At 36.7% G+C, this 18,589-nt stretch overlaps 1 protein-coding gene across 2 annotated transcripts in view; it reads right to left on the bottom strand.

The window, feature by feature from the left end:
• Positions 1-18,589, bottom strand: part of BTBD9 (BTB domain containing 9) — a 154,289-nt gene that overhangs the window by 45,999 nt on the left and 89,701 nt on the right. Inside the window, exons 7-8 of one of the 2 annotated variants that reach the window (XM_060754081.2) lie at positions 17,853-17,962; positions 15,600-15,665 (exon numbers count right to left, since the gene is read on the bottom strand). In XM_060754081.2, coding sequence (XP_060610064.2) covers positions 15,600-15,665; positions 17,853-17,962 — 176 coding nt within the window. The remainder of the gene's footprint in view (positions 1-15,599; positions 15,666-17,852; positions 17,963-18,589) is intronic. The other variant, XM_060754082.2, reaches the window with a different exon arrangement.

The raw sequence follows: 18,589 nt of genomic DNA, 5'->3' as shown, positions 1-18,589 counted from the left end.
TGCAGTAATCCAAGAGGTTACATTTTCACAGCATAGAATAAAAGTCAATAAGCACTGAGGGAGCTGTCTGGAACAGGCTAGGTCAAATCTTTTAACTGCTAAGTAGTTATAGAACAAAATATTATTCATGGCAAACAAATATTCAAATGCAATTATGTCTTGGTCATTGCAATATGATGCACTTAACTCATAATCAGGAATTACTCTAGCAAAAGGAGTGTGTGGGTGGGTGATTAGACAGGCAGTAGAAGGCCATTCATGGATAACAGATGTAGAAACAATCTCTGAGACGCTTTTAAGTGTACCTCCTTGTCTATATATTTTAAACTTATACACATGGAAACATACTTATACCGGCAATATAATAAGCAATGCCCATAATCAACAGACACAGAAAAAAGTTAGGTTAATTCTTATACTGTATACTTGTGAGATTTCACTCACCCTTAAAATGGAATCCTGTTTGTACCCATTCCAACTTGTCTATATCCTTCTGAAAATGAGGTGCCCAGAACTGAAGGCAATACTTCAAAAAGGCCTGACTAGAACAGAATATAGTGGGATAGTTGCTTTCCTCAACATGGAAACTATGCTTCTACTAATTCAGGGTAAAATAGCATTCACCTTATTTGCAGCAGCATCACACTGCTGGCAAATATTGAAGTTATGATCAATAGTATTTTCAAGATCCTTTCATGTGTAGTACTGTTAAGACGCCCCCTCTCCATCTTATCTCTCTGTATTTAATTTTTTTCTGGCCTAAGTATAGACAACAGTGTGTATGTGTGAGTGTGTGGCTCATTTCAAGTTAAAGCATCTAAATGATTATTTTTTTCTTAGAAAGTCACAGATCACAAAGCTTTGAAACAGGAGTAGGAATCATATAGTCATCCAGATGTTGCAAAACAACACCTTCCAGCATATCCAATATAGAGGGATGCTAAGAGCTGAAACAGAAAAACATTTGGAATGTTTAATGATTCCTACCCTGCTTTTAATTACATATGTAATTATTTCAAAAATAAAATTAAGGCATCTAGAAGTCAAATATACTGAATGTTTTCCTAATGTATATCTCTTTGTTGTCATTTTTTTGGTTTTTTTACTATTGAAAAGGTATTACGTATTTCAAGTCACTGCAGGTGATTAGTCACATTAATTTATTCACTTGCACTGATGTGTGTATTAATTTTAATAAGAATATATACTCTTGGAGTTGGATTGCACTTTTTAATTATTATGTTATCTTTACAACACCACTAGATCATATTATCTAAAATATGTGATATATTAACTTGAATATATAATAATTGTTTTTTTTTTAAATCTGATTCACACCATATTATTGATGGAAGACCTTTTCTCCCCTATTTTATACAATGGGAAATTAGAGCACAACCAAATAATTGCAACACAGAGAAGGTACCGTACTATTTCTTCTCCCAAGAGAAGGCTGCCACTCCCCATTTTGAATGTTCATTATCATCTTTCAAACCTTCCTAATAAATTTATTAAAAACACCATCTGGAAGGGACTTGGCTCTGTGCTATATTTGTAGTCTTTTGGTTCTCTTTATCTTTTCCCAGTGGAATTTTTGCCTCAGTTTGTGTCACCTTGTTTACAAAAATATACTGGCAAAACCAACAGTGCCTTGTTTTTTTTTCTGAGCCTTTCCCCATCTTTCAACTAAAATGCACTACATGGAATACATGTTGCAAGAAAAAGGAAAAAAAAGATTAATGTGATACAAGGACAGATCCTGTTTTTCTCACTTTTTGAAGCTCATAACAATTCTGCACAAATTTAATGTGTTGGCACAGAATATAACATGTTCCATGCTAATAAAATGCAGACATTCTGGATGCAAGCAAAACTTTAAAATGGCTAAAGCAAAACAGCAGCAAGAGGATGTGAATATGATATGCTTTACTCTTTCCAGCTCTCATTCTAATAGTCAAAAGCCAACAGATTGCCGATATATTTAATTCTAACACACTTAAGTTTTAAAAGGCAGGGTCATTTTTCAGTACATGACATGAAGACTATCCATAACAACTATATTTGAAGATAAGATGACATGCAATTTTACTGTCTGCAATGATCTTTGGTGACAAACGAGAGAAGGAAAAAAACTCAGACAGGCATTTATCTTCTCTTAAGTATTTTGCACCTTACTTTCTTTGTAATGTGAACACTTTTTAAAGAGTCAGGGAGTTTTATTTTACTCAGACACAATTCTGTTTTATATTAGCTGAGATACTCTATGGCCACTACCACATTTGGATTTACTTCCTCAGAGCCAATTTTCAAAGAAGTAGCTGGGTTAGTCTCTTGTGGCATGAAAGCAGGGGGGAGGAGGAAAAAAGGATGAGGCAACATCTTTAAGACTGGTTGAGGGACTCAAGATGACTAACTGCAAACATGACCCAATACAAACTAAAATAAAAACAGACACATGTAAATATGATTTTTTAAAATTAAATCTTTGCGTCATAAAGCATAAAAATTAAAATATAAGAAAAACTACAGTGAAAAAAAAATATACAGCCCTATAACTCTACTCACATCATCCCTAGCAGCCTGCCCCTCATCTTTCTGTAAATGCCTAATTAGTCTGTCTAATTTATACAAACAGGAGAACAGCATTATTTTAAAGTAAAAGAAAGTGGGAAAATGAGAAGAACTGAACCACAGTTTGATTGCACTTTAGAAATATGGAAAATCAGATCATTTGTCCATCTAACTCAGAACTGTATAAATCAAAGTTTGAGTTGGATAACGCAATGCACCCACTCAGAACAAGGGGCTGGATGGATACTCTTTATAGGCCAAACCAGATTCAAGAGCCATAGGTTTCCTTCACTTAGAATGGACTCATTGGTGAAGGTCTCCAGGATTTCAGACTAAGTCTTTTCACGATCTTCCTGAAGAAGTCATTTCACACTCCATCTGAGATCTTCTGCAAGCAAACTATCACTAAGTTATGATTCCTTTTTTCAAACTCCATCAAACTTCTCTATTTAGGTCATATCTGGCTTGGAAATATGGAACTATAAGGGAAACAAAGTTGGATAAGCCAGTTCTCCATATATGCATATCTCTTTTCTTGTTCTGGAAGACCCTCACTTTTTGTTTTTGTAAACAGAGACACATGAGCAATAGACACAGCAGCTTTTGTACTGTTCTGCAAAGGGGGTGGGGGAAGCAAATCTGAATTACGATGGAGGAAGAAAAAAGGATAGCAGTAAATAAAACTGGCCATGTGGTTCATCTTTATAGTAGAGGGGAAATCCTAGCAGTATTTAGATGATCTTAAAATTTTCATTGATTTCCTAAGGGTATGCTTACTGAAAGCCCAACAGATGTTACTAGGAAAACCTGTGAAAATTTGAAAGACAGCTAACCTTTAAAGGGAGGAGAGAGAATAGGATGGCAGCCCCTTCATGCAGTGAAGGCATTAAACTGGACAAGGGAACAGTACCTACTGAATGACTCACTAAGAGAAAGGGAGAGTAATATTTCACAACCTGCATTACTAAAAAATTGATTTGAATTTTTCCCTTTGTTGGACATTTAAATGATTTCTATAATAACTACCACCAAGCAAAAGATAAATGAGTGATTATTTATTCATTTTCTCTCTCACCCGACATTTTAAACAATTCTCCTAAGGCAAAAAAGGAAGTAGAAATGAGGGTACAGTGATTCATGTGTTCTGGGAAGCGTTCCTTAGAGGATAACCAAGGACATCCGATTTTTTATCTCCATCACCTGCTGTGTATCCATTACTCATTGTGTTTCCCTTGGAGCCTTATGTACAAAGACAAGGAACTGGAAGAGACCAGAAAAACTACAGACTTCAAAATTTTCCCCATCCTGCTCGCCAAGTAGTCCTAATGACTTCATTAAGTTCACACGGATGAAGTAGACGATCCTTGGAACCTCTTTTGCTTTCCATATTTCGAAAAATCAGAATAATAAAGAATTGTGGAGCAGAATTTATGAAGGTGATGCTTTGATACACCTTAATAAATTCCCCACATACACACACACACACACAATCTCCAAATTGAACAGCTGCTAAGAATAAAAGAAGTGCTGGTGATATCATTTATGACCCCTTTTCTAGGGTTCTCTGAGACTTTCACAGCAAATGCACCAATCTGGTTCCTTGGAAATAGAAATGTTCTGTAATGTCTTCTATAATAGTCCACTTTTTTCCCTTTACAGAACAGTATCAAAGGTTGCTAGTGTTTATATGAAATAATATTCTATCTTTATCTTTCTTTTCTTAAAGCCATATAAGTGGAAATACAGCCCACAGCTAAAGTGTTCTCCTGTTCAAAACTTTAAAAAGCAAGAAAAATGCAGATGTCATTCAAAATATTATCTTTGTGTGTGTTAAAATTTCCAGCAAAATCGGAACGTAGAAACGTATTTTTTTTAAAAGTAATATAATGATAAGACAGTTATAATTACAAGTCCCCCACCCTCCAAAAATAATTGTTACTACAGGCAGATTTTAAAATGTATTCTTTTTAATGCCTCAGATGTAACTGTAACAGTTATTTCTATTTAATTTTTCAAATATCTAAACACTGTAAGTACTCTTTCCCACCTACCTCATCATCTCCTCAGTATTCAACAGCAGAAAATGAGGCAGAGGACAAGGCAGCACTTGAACATCTGTCATTATTTATGAGTGCATATCTGCATAAAATGAAACTTTAAAATTACATCACAAAAGGAAGAAAATAATATCTTCTTAAGTTCTAACTGCAATGTAATACAGTTACACCTTTTCTTCTGGAAAAAGTAATTACTTATAAGCAATGTGTTATTTATAACTATTTACTGCTGCTCTTTCAGTAATATCTGGATACCACTTAGAGCAGATGTGCAAAATGTGGCATGTGGGCTATAGATAGCCTTGGGCCCATTTTTCTGGACCTCAGAGATGAGTCGTCGTCTCCCCCCCCCCCCCCCCATTATTTTCTAGGTGGCATGAGAGTCATATTCCCCACATTTTTGTGTGTCTTCCCTCTCCTTGGCCAATTTAAAAAAGAAGTGAAGCAGAACTACTTTCACTCATTTTTGGTTAGTAAACAGGACCTCTCCTGAGCTAAAAATGGCCCAGAGGACCTAAACATAGAGGGAATTGGGGGGGGGGGGGGGGGAGAGAGAGAGAGAGAGAGAGAGAGAGAGATTATTCTGATTTTTTTCAGAAAGGTGCAAGGGTGGCCCTCTAAAACTTCTAGATGGAGGCTAATGTAGTCCAGTGGCCTTCAATAGTTGCCTACTCCCGACTTAGGGGAACAAAATTACACAGAATATATATGAATAACACTTAAAGCATTTCCCCATCTGTGCTAGTTTCCTCTGACTCCATCTGCACCATGAGAACTGTGGATTTTATTATAAGATTGTATGACTGCCTAAAAGTGAAAACCTCTGTTGAAAATCCATGTTCTGGTTATTACCAGAGGTGTGACTGTTGACTGAAGTTATTTTGTCATAAGGGAAAAGCAGTCAGCATACATCACAAATCACTTCCATCTATTTGAAGGCTTAGCCCTGGTATGATAGTTGAGGGGCTGACCCCTGGCTCAAATTAAAATCCTCCTCTAGAGCATCTACGCATACACTAGAAGAGAAATTCAGCTGAACTGTATTAGAAAAATAAGAAAACTGTTTTATGTCATTATGTTTGCATAGCTTCAACTGCCCTATCTCATGGGGTTTTAATGCTTAGTACCCTAACTATTAACCGGCATGTTGTTAGTAAAACCCTATCTAGATATGGATTTAAAAGTGCACCTCATACTCAGATTTATAAGTCTTTAGCTGCATGTCATCAAAGTATTAATATAAACATGATTTCTGTTTTCTTCAGCATTTTGGCTACGTATTAAGTACAATGATTGCACCATTCTGTACAGATGACTCATCTAATACGCTCTCATGTGTGGTAATGGAACAAAAATACTCACTTAGTAACACTAAGGAAAATTATATCCTTACCTTTAACATAGTATTGCTCAGCCATATCAAATAATAATAATAATAATAATAATAATAATAATAATAATAATAATATATTTATGCATGTCACCATAACTCAAGAGAGTCTCTTACCAAAGTCACAATTATCATTTCCTTGGAAGACAGAATTGTAATGATTTGTGTAGCCTAAGAAAGTGTTTCCATATTTTAAGAACTGGGGTCCTAGTAACTGCTAATGATGGGCACTTGTCTGAGGTACAGACAAAAATCCAAGGCAAATCATTTCCACCCAGTCTGGTTCAGGTGTTTTCCTACTTTGGAGTGATCAGAATTTAAGGTGGGCTCATTACTGATTCAGCAGAGATCAGTGGTTCTCAATGACTTTTTAAATATCTGAATCACAACCATGATTCTCAACCTGCGGGTCCCCAGATGTTTTGGCCTTCAACTCCCAGAAATTCGAACTGCTGGTAAACTGGCTGGGACTTCTGGGAATTGTAGGTCAAAACACCTGGTTGAGAACCACTGGTTGAGAACCACTGGCCTAGATTGATTTGGACATGGTAATTGGAGAAAAGTATTTTTGTTAGCTTTCTTATTTTAGAAATAGGTTACAGGAGAAGGAAGAGTGGGGCAGAGCAGTGGCCCCACTCTTAACCTTTTCTTTACCAGAGACCCTCTTTAAATGTCTTTTCCTGCTCTAGACCACAAAGACTTAACTCAAGATTTCAAATCTAAAGTGCATCAAAAACCTTCAAATTTGGAGATAAGGGAGAGATAGGTAAATGCACACACTCCTGTTATAGTATTTTATAAAAACAATTCCATACAAATTTCAAATCTTCCCCCTCCTTCTCTTGTCACTGAAATTCCCCACTTCTCCATCTATGTCAGCCGATGAGATTGATAATTCCATTGTCTCTTTCACTGCACTGAACCATGTTCAGTGATACACCTCAGAACAAATAAAATGTTGTCCACTGCCCCAAGTCCTTCTAGCCTTGTCTACTAAGAAGAGCAGCACTTCCCAACCTTTGAGTCTCAGCTTCATTTTATAGAGGTGAAGTGATCCATGACCCCAATACATTAAATCTAGGTGACCCAAGACCCTGATTCCTTAAAAATTAGAGCTATTGGCACTGCTACAGTGATGACTATGGTGTCTGGGCCTTACAGCATTGTTCGGCTCATGGTTGATTGTTCTTGGCTGGTTGCTCATCTGGCCAAAGATGGGAAATAATATGATGTGCTAGGCGTCAGATTCCTCAAAGCGGGATTTTTCGATTCGTGTGAACATAAAATTTCTTATATTTCACAGAATTCATTGTTATTGAAGAAAAACCATTGCCACTCACAAGAAACAATGCTAGGAACTCAGCGCATGAATCACTAGGAATCGACCAATCACAAGCTGAGCAGGACCCACATTCCATACAGTCAATCACTGAATTGCACATGGACCTGACAACAAGCTAACCTAATGAATGAAAGATCATTACACAATTACACAAACAAATCTCTGTGTAGGATGCGATGACGTGATTCTTTGTTTTCTGCCTGACTCTTAAAATACTTTGGCATGACCTTTCTCTCCCACTCCCCCAGTCAGCGCTCCTTTAATCAGTGACCTCAGAGTAACCAGCCTCTACCTCCCCCCAAACATTTTTAGATAGTCTCTCATATATAAACATGGTCTGCAAAAGCTGTCACACACACATCCCTTGGAGCACCCAAAGCAGGTTCTGCTTATGGTAAAAGTAGTGTGTGGTGACATTTCACAAGACAAGTCTAAAAGTTTTGTCAGGATAGTGAAGTAGAAAGCTAGGACAAGCTAATCAAAAGACTAGAAATTAACTGTTCAGCCAGTGTCTTATCCACCCATATATTTATGTCAGAGTAGTTATAGGTATTTCATATGTATGTATGTTTTCAATGTGTTTGTATTAGTATTATAATGTATTACAATGTAATAGTATTGGTTTTCAAAGATGGATTCAGCTGTGTGTTAGAATTGTTATTAAGAGGCAGAGAGAGAAAGAACCTTGAGACAGAGATAACAGAAATTCCTTTGCCCAGGGAAGAAAAAGGGAGTTACCCAGCTTGAAGAACAGGATGTTTACTTTTGCCTGCTTGTCTTGTACTGTGTGTCCGTCGCCATCTTTAGTTCCAAGATGTAGTTCTTTGTGTATAGACGTTTTAGTAAAGCTATCTTGGAAGAATGCTGCCTACGTTTGTTTATTTTGAAACCACACGCTTGCTGTGCCAGACTGGAGAGTCTGACTGCTAACAATTGGTTATGGGCCCTGAATTATGCCCTGAATGACCAGATTTATGGATGACGAGTGTACCAAGGAGCAGACCTGTAAGCATGCTGCCGGAGCCCTGAATTGCAACCCAGTTGACAGGAGAGGCTGACGGAGCATGAGAGCTGGAACAGCCTGAACGGAGCAAAAAGAGAGAATTTTGCCGTGGCTATCCAGTGTGAGTTGATGACAAGATCGCAGCCCTGCAGTGAGTAACACGGCTGAGTTTTGAAGGAAGATACGCAGCGGGGCGCGCTGGGCCAATTGAGTGATTAAGAAGGTGATTGATGTTGGAATCTGCCAAGCCAAGCCATAAAACTGCCAGAAGCTGTTTATCTTTCAGCTGGGCTTAAACTCGGTGTCGAGGGTTGAAACATGGCTACGTCTATCAAACATCCTACAGTAAGTTTTGACAAACTGAATGATGACAATTACAATGAATGGTCCATATACATGCAGCATTTATTGGCAAGAGAAGGATTACAAAATTGTTTAACTGGTACTGAAGCAGATCCTGAGAAGAATCGAAAAGCTATTTCTACTATTGTACTGTGCCTGAGTGGTGGTCAACTTCTACACATAAGGAATTTACAAACTGCAAAGGAGATCTGGGATACTTTAAAAGAAATACATGTTACTGACAGTGTTGTGGCAAAATTAATTTGGACAAAGCGGCTTTACAGAGCTAAGCTTGAATCAGGAGGAGACATTCGTACACATCTCAAGTTGATGAAAGAATTGTTTATGGGATGCAGTTCCCGGGGAGTGGAGCTGAGCAATGAATCAAGAGCTTACATTCTTTTGGCATCATTAAGCTCTGAGTGGGACTTTTTATTTCATTCATTACAATCAGTGAGAGCACAAGATTTAACAGTAGAATTGGTGTGCAGTCGAATTTTGCAAGAATATGAGCGGCGACGTTATGAGAGAGAACAAAGTCTTTGCGTGGGGGAGTCAATAAACACAGCCGATGAAGCACAGCCATCAGTCAGATCTGTTACAACTGACCGGAGATGTTTCAACTGCAATAGAATTGGACATTTGGCACGTAATTGTGTTGAGAGAAGAGACCAACCCAGAAGTAGTCGTGCTCGTGGTTCCAGAGGTCGCGGAAACAGAGGGGGCTATTATGGGAGAAATAGTTCAAGTCAAGCCGAAGAAGCGAGGATCATGGTTGCTGCTGTAGGAGAACTGGATGGCATCAAAAGAGACAGATGGCTTTTAGATTCCGGGGCGACACATCATATTTCGAATTCTCTAAATAACATGACCAGCACTCAATATACCCAGGGGAGTATGGTAACAATGGCTGATGGGTCTTATCTCATGTTTGAAAAGTTTGGGACTTGTTATATCCCTTGTCTTAATGTTTGTTGGGAGAAAGTATTGTATGTACCAGAAATGAGAACTAATCTGTTGAGTGTAGCAACTTTGACTGATCATAATTATCAAGTAAAGTTCAAAGGAATTTATTGTTATATTTTTGACCCACAGGGTGTTTTGATTGCTAAGGGTGTGAAAAAAAGATAAAATGTACTTAATGTTTGAGAAATTGAATCAGACAGAGAGCAATGAGAATGTGCAAGTACAATGTGTTAAAAATGAAATTCAACATGACAGGTGCATACATTTACTCCATAGGATTATGGGGCATGCTGACATGGAAGTCTTAAAGAAAACTTTAAATTTGTGTCCAGAACATGAGCTTGAAAGATGTTATTTTGATCTAAAATGTGCAATCTGCAGTGAGGTAAAAAGGCAACCGATTAAGTGTTATAAGAAATCCAAGATTAGAGCTGAAAGACTTTTCCAAATAGGACACATTAGTACTGCAGGACTTTACCAACAAAGTGGTGGAAAATCTATATTTACTATGTTGGTAGTGGAGAGATTAACTAAATTTGGATTCATTTATTTTTTGAAAGATTTGTCAGAGGCAACTGAGAAGCTCAAAAATTGGTTTAAAATGGTTGAGAATGTTTTTGATGCACAACTGGAAACCTTGTACATTGATAAAGGAGCTGAAGTGTGTAAAGATGAGCTAAAGCAGTTTGTGCAGTCAGAAGGCATTGAAGTCACTGAAACGAGTCAGCTCAAGAATGAGGAAGGGATTGCAGATAAAAGAATGGAGTATATAAATGAAATGAAAACATGTATATTCAAAGACTCGAAAATTGAGAATGTCTACTGGCCAGAAGCAATTCACACAGCTAATTATATAATGAATCGTTTGTGGGATCAGGTGTTGGATGATATTCCTTTTCGTAAATTGTATGGCTATGCACCAAGTTTGAAACACATGAGAATCTTTGGACACTGTGCAAATGTGTTACTATCTGTGAATGAGAGAAACAAACGCAACCGTTATCGTGAGATGTTTTTCCTTGGCTATTATAAGAATTATTTAAAATTTTTGAGTTCACCACAAACAGTCAAGTTATCTAGAGTGGCATATTTTCAAAGATTGAGAGACTGGGAAGACATACACATTAACAGAGAGAATTTACATGGTTTACCCACAAAGAAAGAGGAGAGAAGAGTTGCACCACCAGATGCAGAGGTTGAGCAGAAGCAGACACAAGAGGTAAAGATTGAGCCAGATACACGTAGAAAGGAAAGGAGTGTTGCCACAGGCACAGAAGTGAAAAAGAGACATGAGTCAGGCACACACATACAGACAAAGAGTGAGAAAATAGCTAAGCAATATGCAGAAGTGATGCAGAAGGTGCAGGAGTTGGCAGAAAGAGGTACACATTCAAAGGAAAGAGAAGTCACATACAAGTCAGAAGCAGAATCACCAAAAAGTAGAGGAGAAATAACAAAAACACCTGAAAGAAAGAGTTTGCAAGTTAAACAGGAACCTGAAGAGCCAATAGTTACAAAGCAAGTTAGTGTCATGAATGAGAGAGATGCAGTGAAATACATGCAGTACCATAATTCAGCCACTGGGGGCGTAGACACAGTTGCAGTAGGGAAAGATTATGTGACATGGGATGACGGAGATTTCTAGTTTTTACAAGGGTCAAGAGTGTTTTGAAATAAAATGAGTTTGTTATGATTTGGTAGATTGTCAAAAATGTAATAGTGTAAGATGTTTGAAACTGTGTTCAACTAAAGCGCAGGTGCCTTTGCAAAAAATGCAATGTGTTTTTTATGTTTTTTGTAGTTTTGCTATGTGTATTGATAAGATTTTATGATGCATTTATTCCCCTGTATTATTGTATTGATGTATTGAGACTAAGAAGTCAAATCATGTGGTGTAAAATTATAGAGTGTAAAGAGTTACAATTATTATGAAATAATTATTAAAGGTAATGGTTATTAAAGTATTGAGGTAACGAAGAATAGTAGTTATATTGAAGATATGATGTATTAAGTAGCTATGATGTACTTTAAGAAGAAATGTAAGAATGATATGTATTAAGAAATGAGATGCAATAAGAAGTAATGAAGAAGAGTAATTGTGTGTATTGAAGAGATTATAGAATCACCAAGAGACATTATGAAATGAAGAGCAGTAATGATATAGAGTTAATATGTAAAAGAAATGCAGAAATGTATGGAGACATGATTGTATGTACTAAGACATTATAAGTTTGCAGAAATGTGTTATGTAATGAAAAGAAGTTACTGTGTGTAGAAAAGTTATAATGAAGCAAAGCAGAGTAATATGGAAGAAGTATAATATGTGTTTAAGATGTAATAGAAACAAACAAAGACATGATTGTATGTAATAGAAATGTTATTAGATTGCTAAGAGAAGTTAAGAGAAGCAAATGTATGATGAAGTTATTATAGAAGTTAAAATAGTAGACAAATGTGTAAGAGTGAAGAGTAAAGTTAAAGAGTATGAATAAGTGAATATTGAAGTTGAGAATCAAGAGTCAAGAAGTTACTATTATGCAAACCACATGTATGTATGTAATAGAGGTATTGTAACACATTGAAAAAGAGGGGGAATTGTCAGAGTAGTTATAGGTATTTCATATGTATGTATGTTTTCAATGTGTTTGTATTAGTATTATAATGTATTACAATGTAATAGTATTGGTTTTCAAAGATGGATTCAGCTGTGTGTTAGAATTGTTATTAAGAGGCAGAGAGAGAAAGAACCTTGAGACAGAGATAACAGAAATTCCTTTGCCCAGGGAAGAAAAAGGGAGTTACCCAGCTTGAAGAACAGGATGTTTACTTTTGCCTGCTTGTCTTGTACTGTGTGTCCGTCGCCATCTTTAGTTCCAAGATGTAGTTCTTTGTGTATAGACGTTTTAGTAAAGCTATCTTGGAAGAATGCTGCCTCCGTTTGTTTATTTTGAAACCACACGCTTGCTGTGCCAGACTGGAGAGTCTGACTGCTAACAATTTACTCCACTCCTTGCAGTGACATTGCCAGTGACAAAGAAGCAGCCTCAGATCTGGGGTGAAGAACAGAACTGGGACTACTTCCAAATGCTGGTATTGCCCACTGGATGTTATCTCATTTTCAGGCTTCTGAGAAACAGTTCAAGGAAAACTATTAAAACTACACCTGTGTGGCTCAGTCAAAGTATACCTAATCAGCTCAGATATTTCAAGAATGCCCTTGTGGCTCAAACATTCAAAGCACATCTCCCTGTGTAAAAACAGTCAAAATACACTCCTCTGGTTCAAATAATCAAGGTAGTATGTCTCTGAGCTCAAACACTGAAAGTTGTTGTCCCTGAGACTCTCAGAGTAAAACTTTGTCTTCCTGTCTCTTTCTGTGTTGTTAAAAACTATACCATCACAATTAACATGGTATCTTTTCATTCATGGGAGGCTAATTTTTGTGCGTAAGACCACACTGCTTATTTCTACTGCATGAAAAGATGAATTATATATTATTTTTGGTGGAGCAGCATTTTCTTGTGTGCCTTGAAAGCAAATATATTGCAGGAGGTTCTTGGCAGAATTTGCTCAAAGGGAACAGTTTCAAAAGCAATACATAGAGTTATGATCCAAAATTGTTACATATCCCTATTAAAATGTACAGTTTGGTTTAATCTTTCTTCCATATTTTGACTAAATAAATGCCCTTTCTCAAAATACAATAAAATTGCCAAATATGTGTGATTTGTTGTCAAAAGCATATTAGCGATTTCTTCCTTAACCATTCTGGATTATAAGTAATACAAAATGTGTTTCAATATCATCATGTTGTGGGTTTTAGCAATTGACTGAGCCAAATAGGGACATCTGCAGTGAGGGTAAACCACACAGTAGTTTCTGAGTTACTTAAAAATTAGCTATAAAGAAACGAGGAGAGATGGACTTCTGCACTACTGACCCAAAATGCCTCCCTCCATTGTAAGTACACCCATTTTCTTTTGTCAAATGTTTCAATTTGAACAGATGATTCATTTTACAAGAATAAAATACATTCACCTATTCCTCTTAAAACAGCAATTCAAAGAGCAAACAATGTTTTTTGCATTAGTGGTCTGTCACTATATTTTTTAAATGGAAAGAAATGGTAGTTGATGACTAATCATGAAAACTATATTTTTAACACCACAGTGACATAAAATTGCTATTATCAATCTACCACCTAAAGCATAACTTCACTTTTATTACTTGTTTGCCTGGCTTCTAATCTTCAGTTTACAAAGATGAACATTATGTAGATGCTAAAGGCAGTTGGTAATATGTCTAATAAATAACCCCATATTCATGTACAGTTACTTGGACCAACTGAATATGCTTAATAAAAAAGATTAACTTAGGTGGCCTGTGAAGTCTCTCACTGACCTGATTTGTTTGAAGGATTACCAGAATAAGAGACACACACTCTCCCATAGGTTATTGTCAGAACAAAATGCAAACATTTGTCCTTTTAAAAAAGGTTAAGCATGGTCAGTGAGCTAAACAATATCGATATAATTTCTTAATGAGAAAGCTGAAAACTTAGAAAATACAAAATGACTCTTTCTGAGCTTTTGGACAGTTGTTGCTTTTGAGGAGATGCTTTAAAGAACTTTATTGTTTTTGAGCTATTGTGTGTGTTTTAAGTCATCTCCAATTTATGGCAACTCTAAGGCACATCTATTATAAGGTTTTGTTGGCACAATTTGTTCAGAGGGGGTTTGCCTTTACCATCCTGAGGCTGAGAATATGATTTTCTTAAGGGTGTCTATTGGGTGCCCATTGCTAAGAAGGGATTCAAACCGTTATTTCCAGACTCATAGTTGAACACTCAAATCATTCTTCTCAGAATAGAAGACAGTCTCTCAACATCACACTGTTATGCCATGTCAAGATTAATTCCACTCTTTTCTTCTTTGATGTTATTTTCAGAATAGAACATTGTATAATTATCTAATTGAAAATATCAATTCTTATCTATTTTAGTTCACTCACACCAGGTTTGGCTATGCATATGTGCTCTGTTTTTGTTTTTTGTTTTTTTTTTTACAAATTCCAACTTTCACTGTTCATATCAGATAGGTTGAACAGCTTCAGACTTTTATTATCCATCTGTACATGTAAGCAGCTAAATGTCTTTTTAGCTTGAGTTCATTAGACACAGCACCACTAGTGCTTGTCCTCCACTTAAGCTTTCCTTAATATTCCCCAAACAACTAAAAATCTAAACACATCTATGATTTATTACTATGTCTGCTTAGTTCACTGCTTTTTAAATTGCTATTTTCTTTTGTACATCTTAAATACTCAGAAAAATCATGACACTAATACATTCTTTTGCAATCTATTTAACATCTTGAGAAGCCAAAGTGAACTGGAATGTTGAACTTATTTTATAAATGATTTTTGATGCTACTGCATGCTTTGCTGTGATATAAGCACGGCATCTTTAAAATTTTCATTCCAAGGTTATTTTGATACGAATTACTGATGAAGAGAGGTTGCAAGCATTGTACTGTTTACTTGCCTTGATTATAAGACACCCAGACAGAGTAAACAGCAAGTACAAGACACACAAATCTGTGTAATCTCTCAAAGCAGACTACACAAAATTAGGAAAACAAAGAATTGTTGCATGCAAAGCACAACAACCAGTCTTTTTTTTAATGTGGACACGACACCAGCAAGTTCAACATGGAAGAAGAATATTAACTGAGAATATACTGAAAAACAAACTGTGAACCTTCTTGAAACTGGCAGAGATCGTATTGTTAACATACTTCTAAATAAAAAGCTCCAATGTTGAAATCTGCAACCTTATAGCACACAACCTAGAAGTTCTTTATCTTCTAGAACAATTATAATTAGATGAAGTCCCAAAAGCATAGTGAAGTGTTTGATAATATTACATACAGATGTATGAAGAATCAGATTTCCTTGTTCCTTCTTCAACAAAACATATCCTCCAATCTTCTAAATCTGCAACACAGAGTGTTGAAAAGCTCTTCTGAATGGGGTACACAGAGGGACAAGAGAGCCCTTCCACAAAATCAGACAAGATCCCCTTCCCTGAATAGAGCTCCCTCAACCCTACAATACTGCTGGAGAGGCTATCAAGGAGAGAAGAGAACAGGGGAAGTTGAATCCACCAAATAGTTAGATCGATCCTGTTCTCATGTTGCGCTTAAACAGCTAAATACACACTGAGCACATTATCCTGTTGAGACATGCTGACATACATTGTTGGAAGAATAAGACAGGAATATTCTTAAAACAACAATAATAAGGATTAGTCAATAAAAAGGAAGTTGCTTCAGTCATCGTAAGAAAGAACACCACAAATTTTAGACATCTAACATTCACATGCTATATTTGTCCATAGAAAATAGTCTTAGCATATTGTTATTCTTCAGTCAAATCCAACATTATGCTTTGAAAGGTTAATTTACCATTTAATGTTTGCTATGAAATAGGCATTTAAGACTTTACAGCCTTAAACCGTGGAGGTTTTGCAGTATAAGGATTTTCTACCAGTGTGAAACAAACACAATTCCTCTTTTTTACATCAACAATCAACACAGACAGTCAATAGATAGCTGCTTCTGAAAAGTAAGTGTCCAATGATGATTATAAAGCGTTTTCATCTATAATCTGAAGTTTTATCTGTAATCTATAATCTGCAGCTCCAGCGAGCAATTATTTGTGTGCTAAGGGGCAATTATTACAGAGCCAGCATGGCTTGACAACGTCTAATTTTACACCCGTCACAATTTAGCCTATAAGGCTTATATTGCCATTATGACAATAGTTACCACTGCCAAGTAATTACCTACCTCAGACAGAGAAATAGTGGGATACAATATAGAAATATCACATGGCTGCTCTGGGAGATGAAGTAATTGATAAAGGTCAACTTTATTTTAAAGGTATTAGACATTAAAGCAAGAGAGCCATGTATAACCAAAGACAAAGTTAAGAAACAATTTGCAACAAAATGATGGCACATATATACACACACACTACTCCAGGGATGCTCAAACTTTTAAAGCCGAGGGTCAGTTCATTGTCCCTCAACCTGCTGCGGGGGGGGGGGGGGGGGGCAGATTATAGTTTGGGGGAAAAAATGAATGCACTCCTATGCACATTGCATATGTCTTATTTGTTGTGCAAAGAACTCAACAACATGAAAGAACAATACAATACATAAAATGAAGAACAATTTTAACCAACAGAAATGTATCAGTCTTTCAATGGGAAGTGTGGGCCTGGTTTTGGCTGATGAGAGTGTCAAGTTAATTAGGATTGTTGTTGTGTGCCTTGAAGTTATTTCAGACAGTGGCATATGCTGTCTGTGGTGGTGGTGGGCTTATGGTTGCCACCTGGCTCTCCCTTTCCTTCTCAAGAAAGGAGCCACAGCATTTTCCTTTTTGGAAAATGTGGGGTGATGATGTGGGATGAAGGAAAGGCACAGAAGGAAGGGAGGGAGGAAAGCCAGGCAGGTGCTCGGCATTCAGAGCCAGCTCTTCCCAACCATGCAAATGCAGTCACAGCAGTAGCAGCGAATGCCTGGGGCAAGTAGGTCAATTGGGGAGCCTTCCTTTGCAAAGAAATAAAGAAAAAGTTGTGGGACAAGAGAGAGAGAGATAAGGGAACACTGGGATGGAATTCCCGAGGCCAGAATCATTCAAGGAGAATGCAATGCTTAATCGGGATGAAGAAATCCAAGAGGCCGCCATCTCTCTTTCTATCTTCCTGAGGAGCCAGCACTTTCTGGGACCCTGATCCCCAAAAAGGAAGGGAGGGATGAATGAAGAGAGGAAGGAAGTCAAGAATGGGAGGGAGGGAGTAAGGAAAGAAACAAGGGAGGGAGATCTGGAGAGAGGGATGGTGGAAATAAGAACAGGGGCCACAAATAGCCCCAGGGCAGACTTTAGACATGCTTGCCTTACTGAATCTGAGATAAAGTGCTATGTTATTGTAGTAATATGCTACAGTTAATTGTTAGAAAGATGATAGAAATTCACAAGCAATGATTTGATTGTATAATTTTCTCCCCTCTATTGATTGTATGTGATATTATGGTTGGTCTGAGTCCCTCAAGAGAGGTGAGAAGGTCGGTATACAAAACTTTAAAATAAATAAATAAATAAATAAATAATCACTTACCTATCAAGCCTTTCTCAAGAGTAAATGTTTTGTTGGTGAACATGCATTCAAAAGCCACAATATGGAAAACTTTGTTTACTGTGTTGTGTGTTCCAACTATTCTTATATACCTGTAAGAAAAATAAAACATTTTTAAATGAGAAAGACTCAGATCACACCCTGTAACATGACTGTAATGTGCAGTATTATAAGCAATGTGTGTAATAGTACTGAATAGTTAGTTGTTATTCAGATGGTCTGTTTAACTACAAGTATATAAGTAAGGCACTGTGTGGAGAGAAAAAGCAGGGTATAAACATAAACATAATAATAACAATAACAACAACAATAATAATAGTTTAGCACAATCCTATACCTTGAAAATAAAGTATTTTAATCAGAAGGAAAACATTCCAACATCCATATGCACTATGATACAAGAAACTACATCAATTAACGGGTATAATTATGTTGATGATGACAAATTGATAATTATTAGACTTCCAACCCAGTTTCTTGGGTTAAATTCTCACACAGTAGTTAAAATCATACTTCAAAACTAGATTACTGAAATGCAGTAGCTCCATGTATTATACGAGGGATCTGTTCCAGGTCACTTTGCATAATATGATTTTAGTTTCACTTTTCTTATCTGAAATTAACAGTGTTTTGGATTTCCAGTCAAATAATTCCATAGAATTGCTGTGAAGGCATTTGAAAAAGCTTAAAGAAGCTTTCTCTCTTGGCCTTCAGTATGA

Source organism: Anolis sagrei, chromosome 1 (genome assembly GCF_037176765.1).
Source record: "Anolis sagrei isolate rAnoSag1 chromosome 1, rAnoSag1.mat, whole genome shotgun sequence".
Classification (NCBI taxonomy): domain Eukaryota; kingdom Metazoa; phylum Chordata; class Lepidosauria; order Squamata; family Dactyloidae; genus Anolis; species Anolis sagrei.
This window is presented reverse-complemented; position numbering and strand designations above follow the sequence as displayed.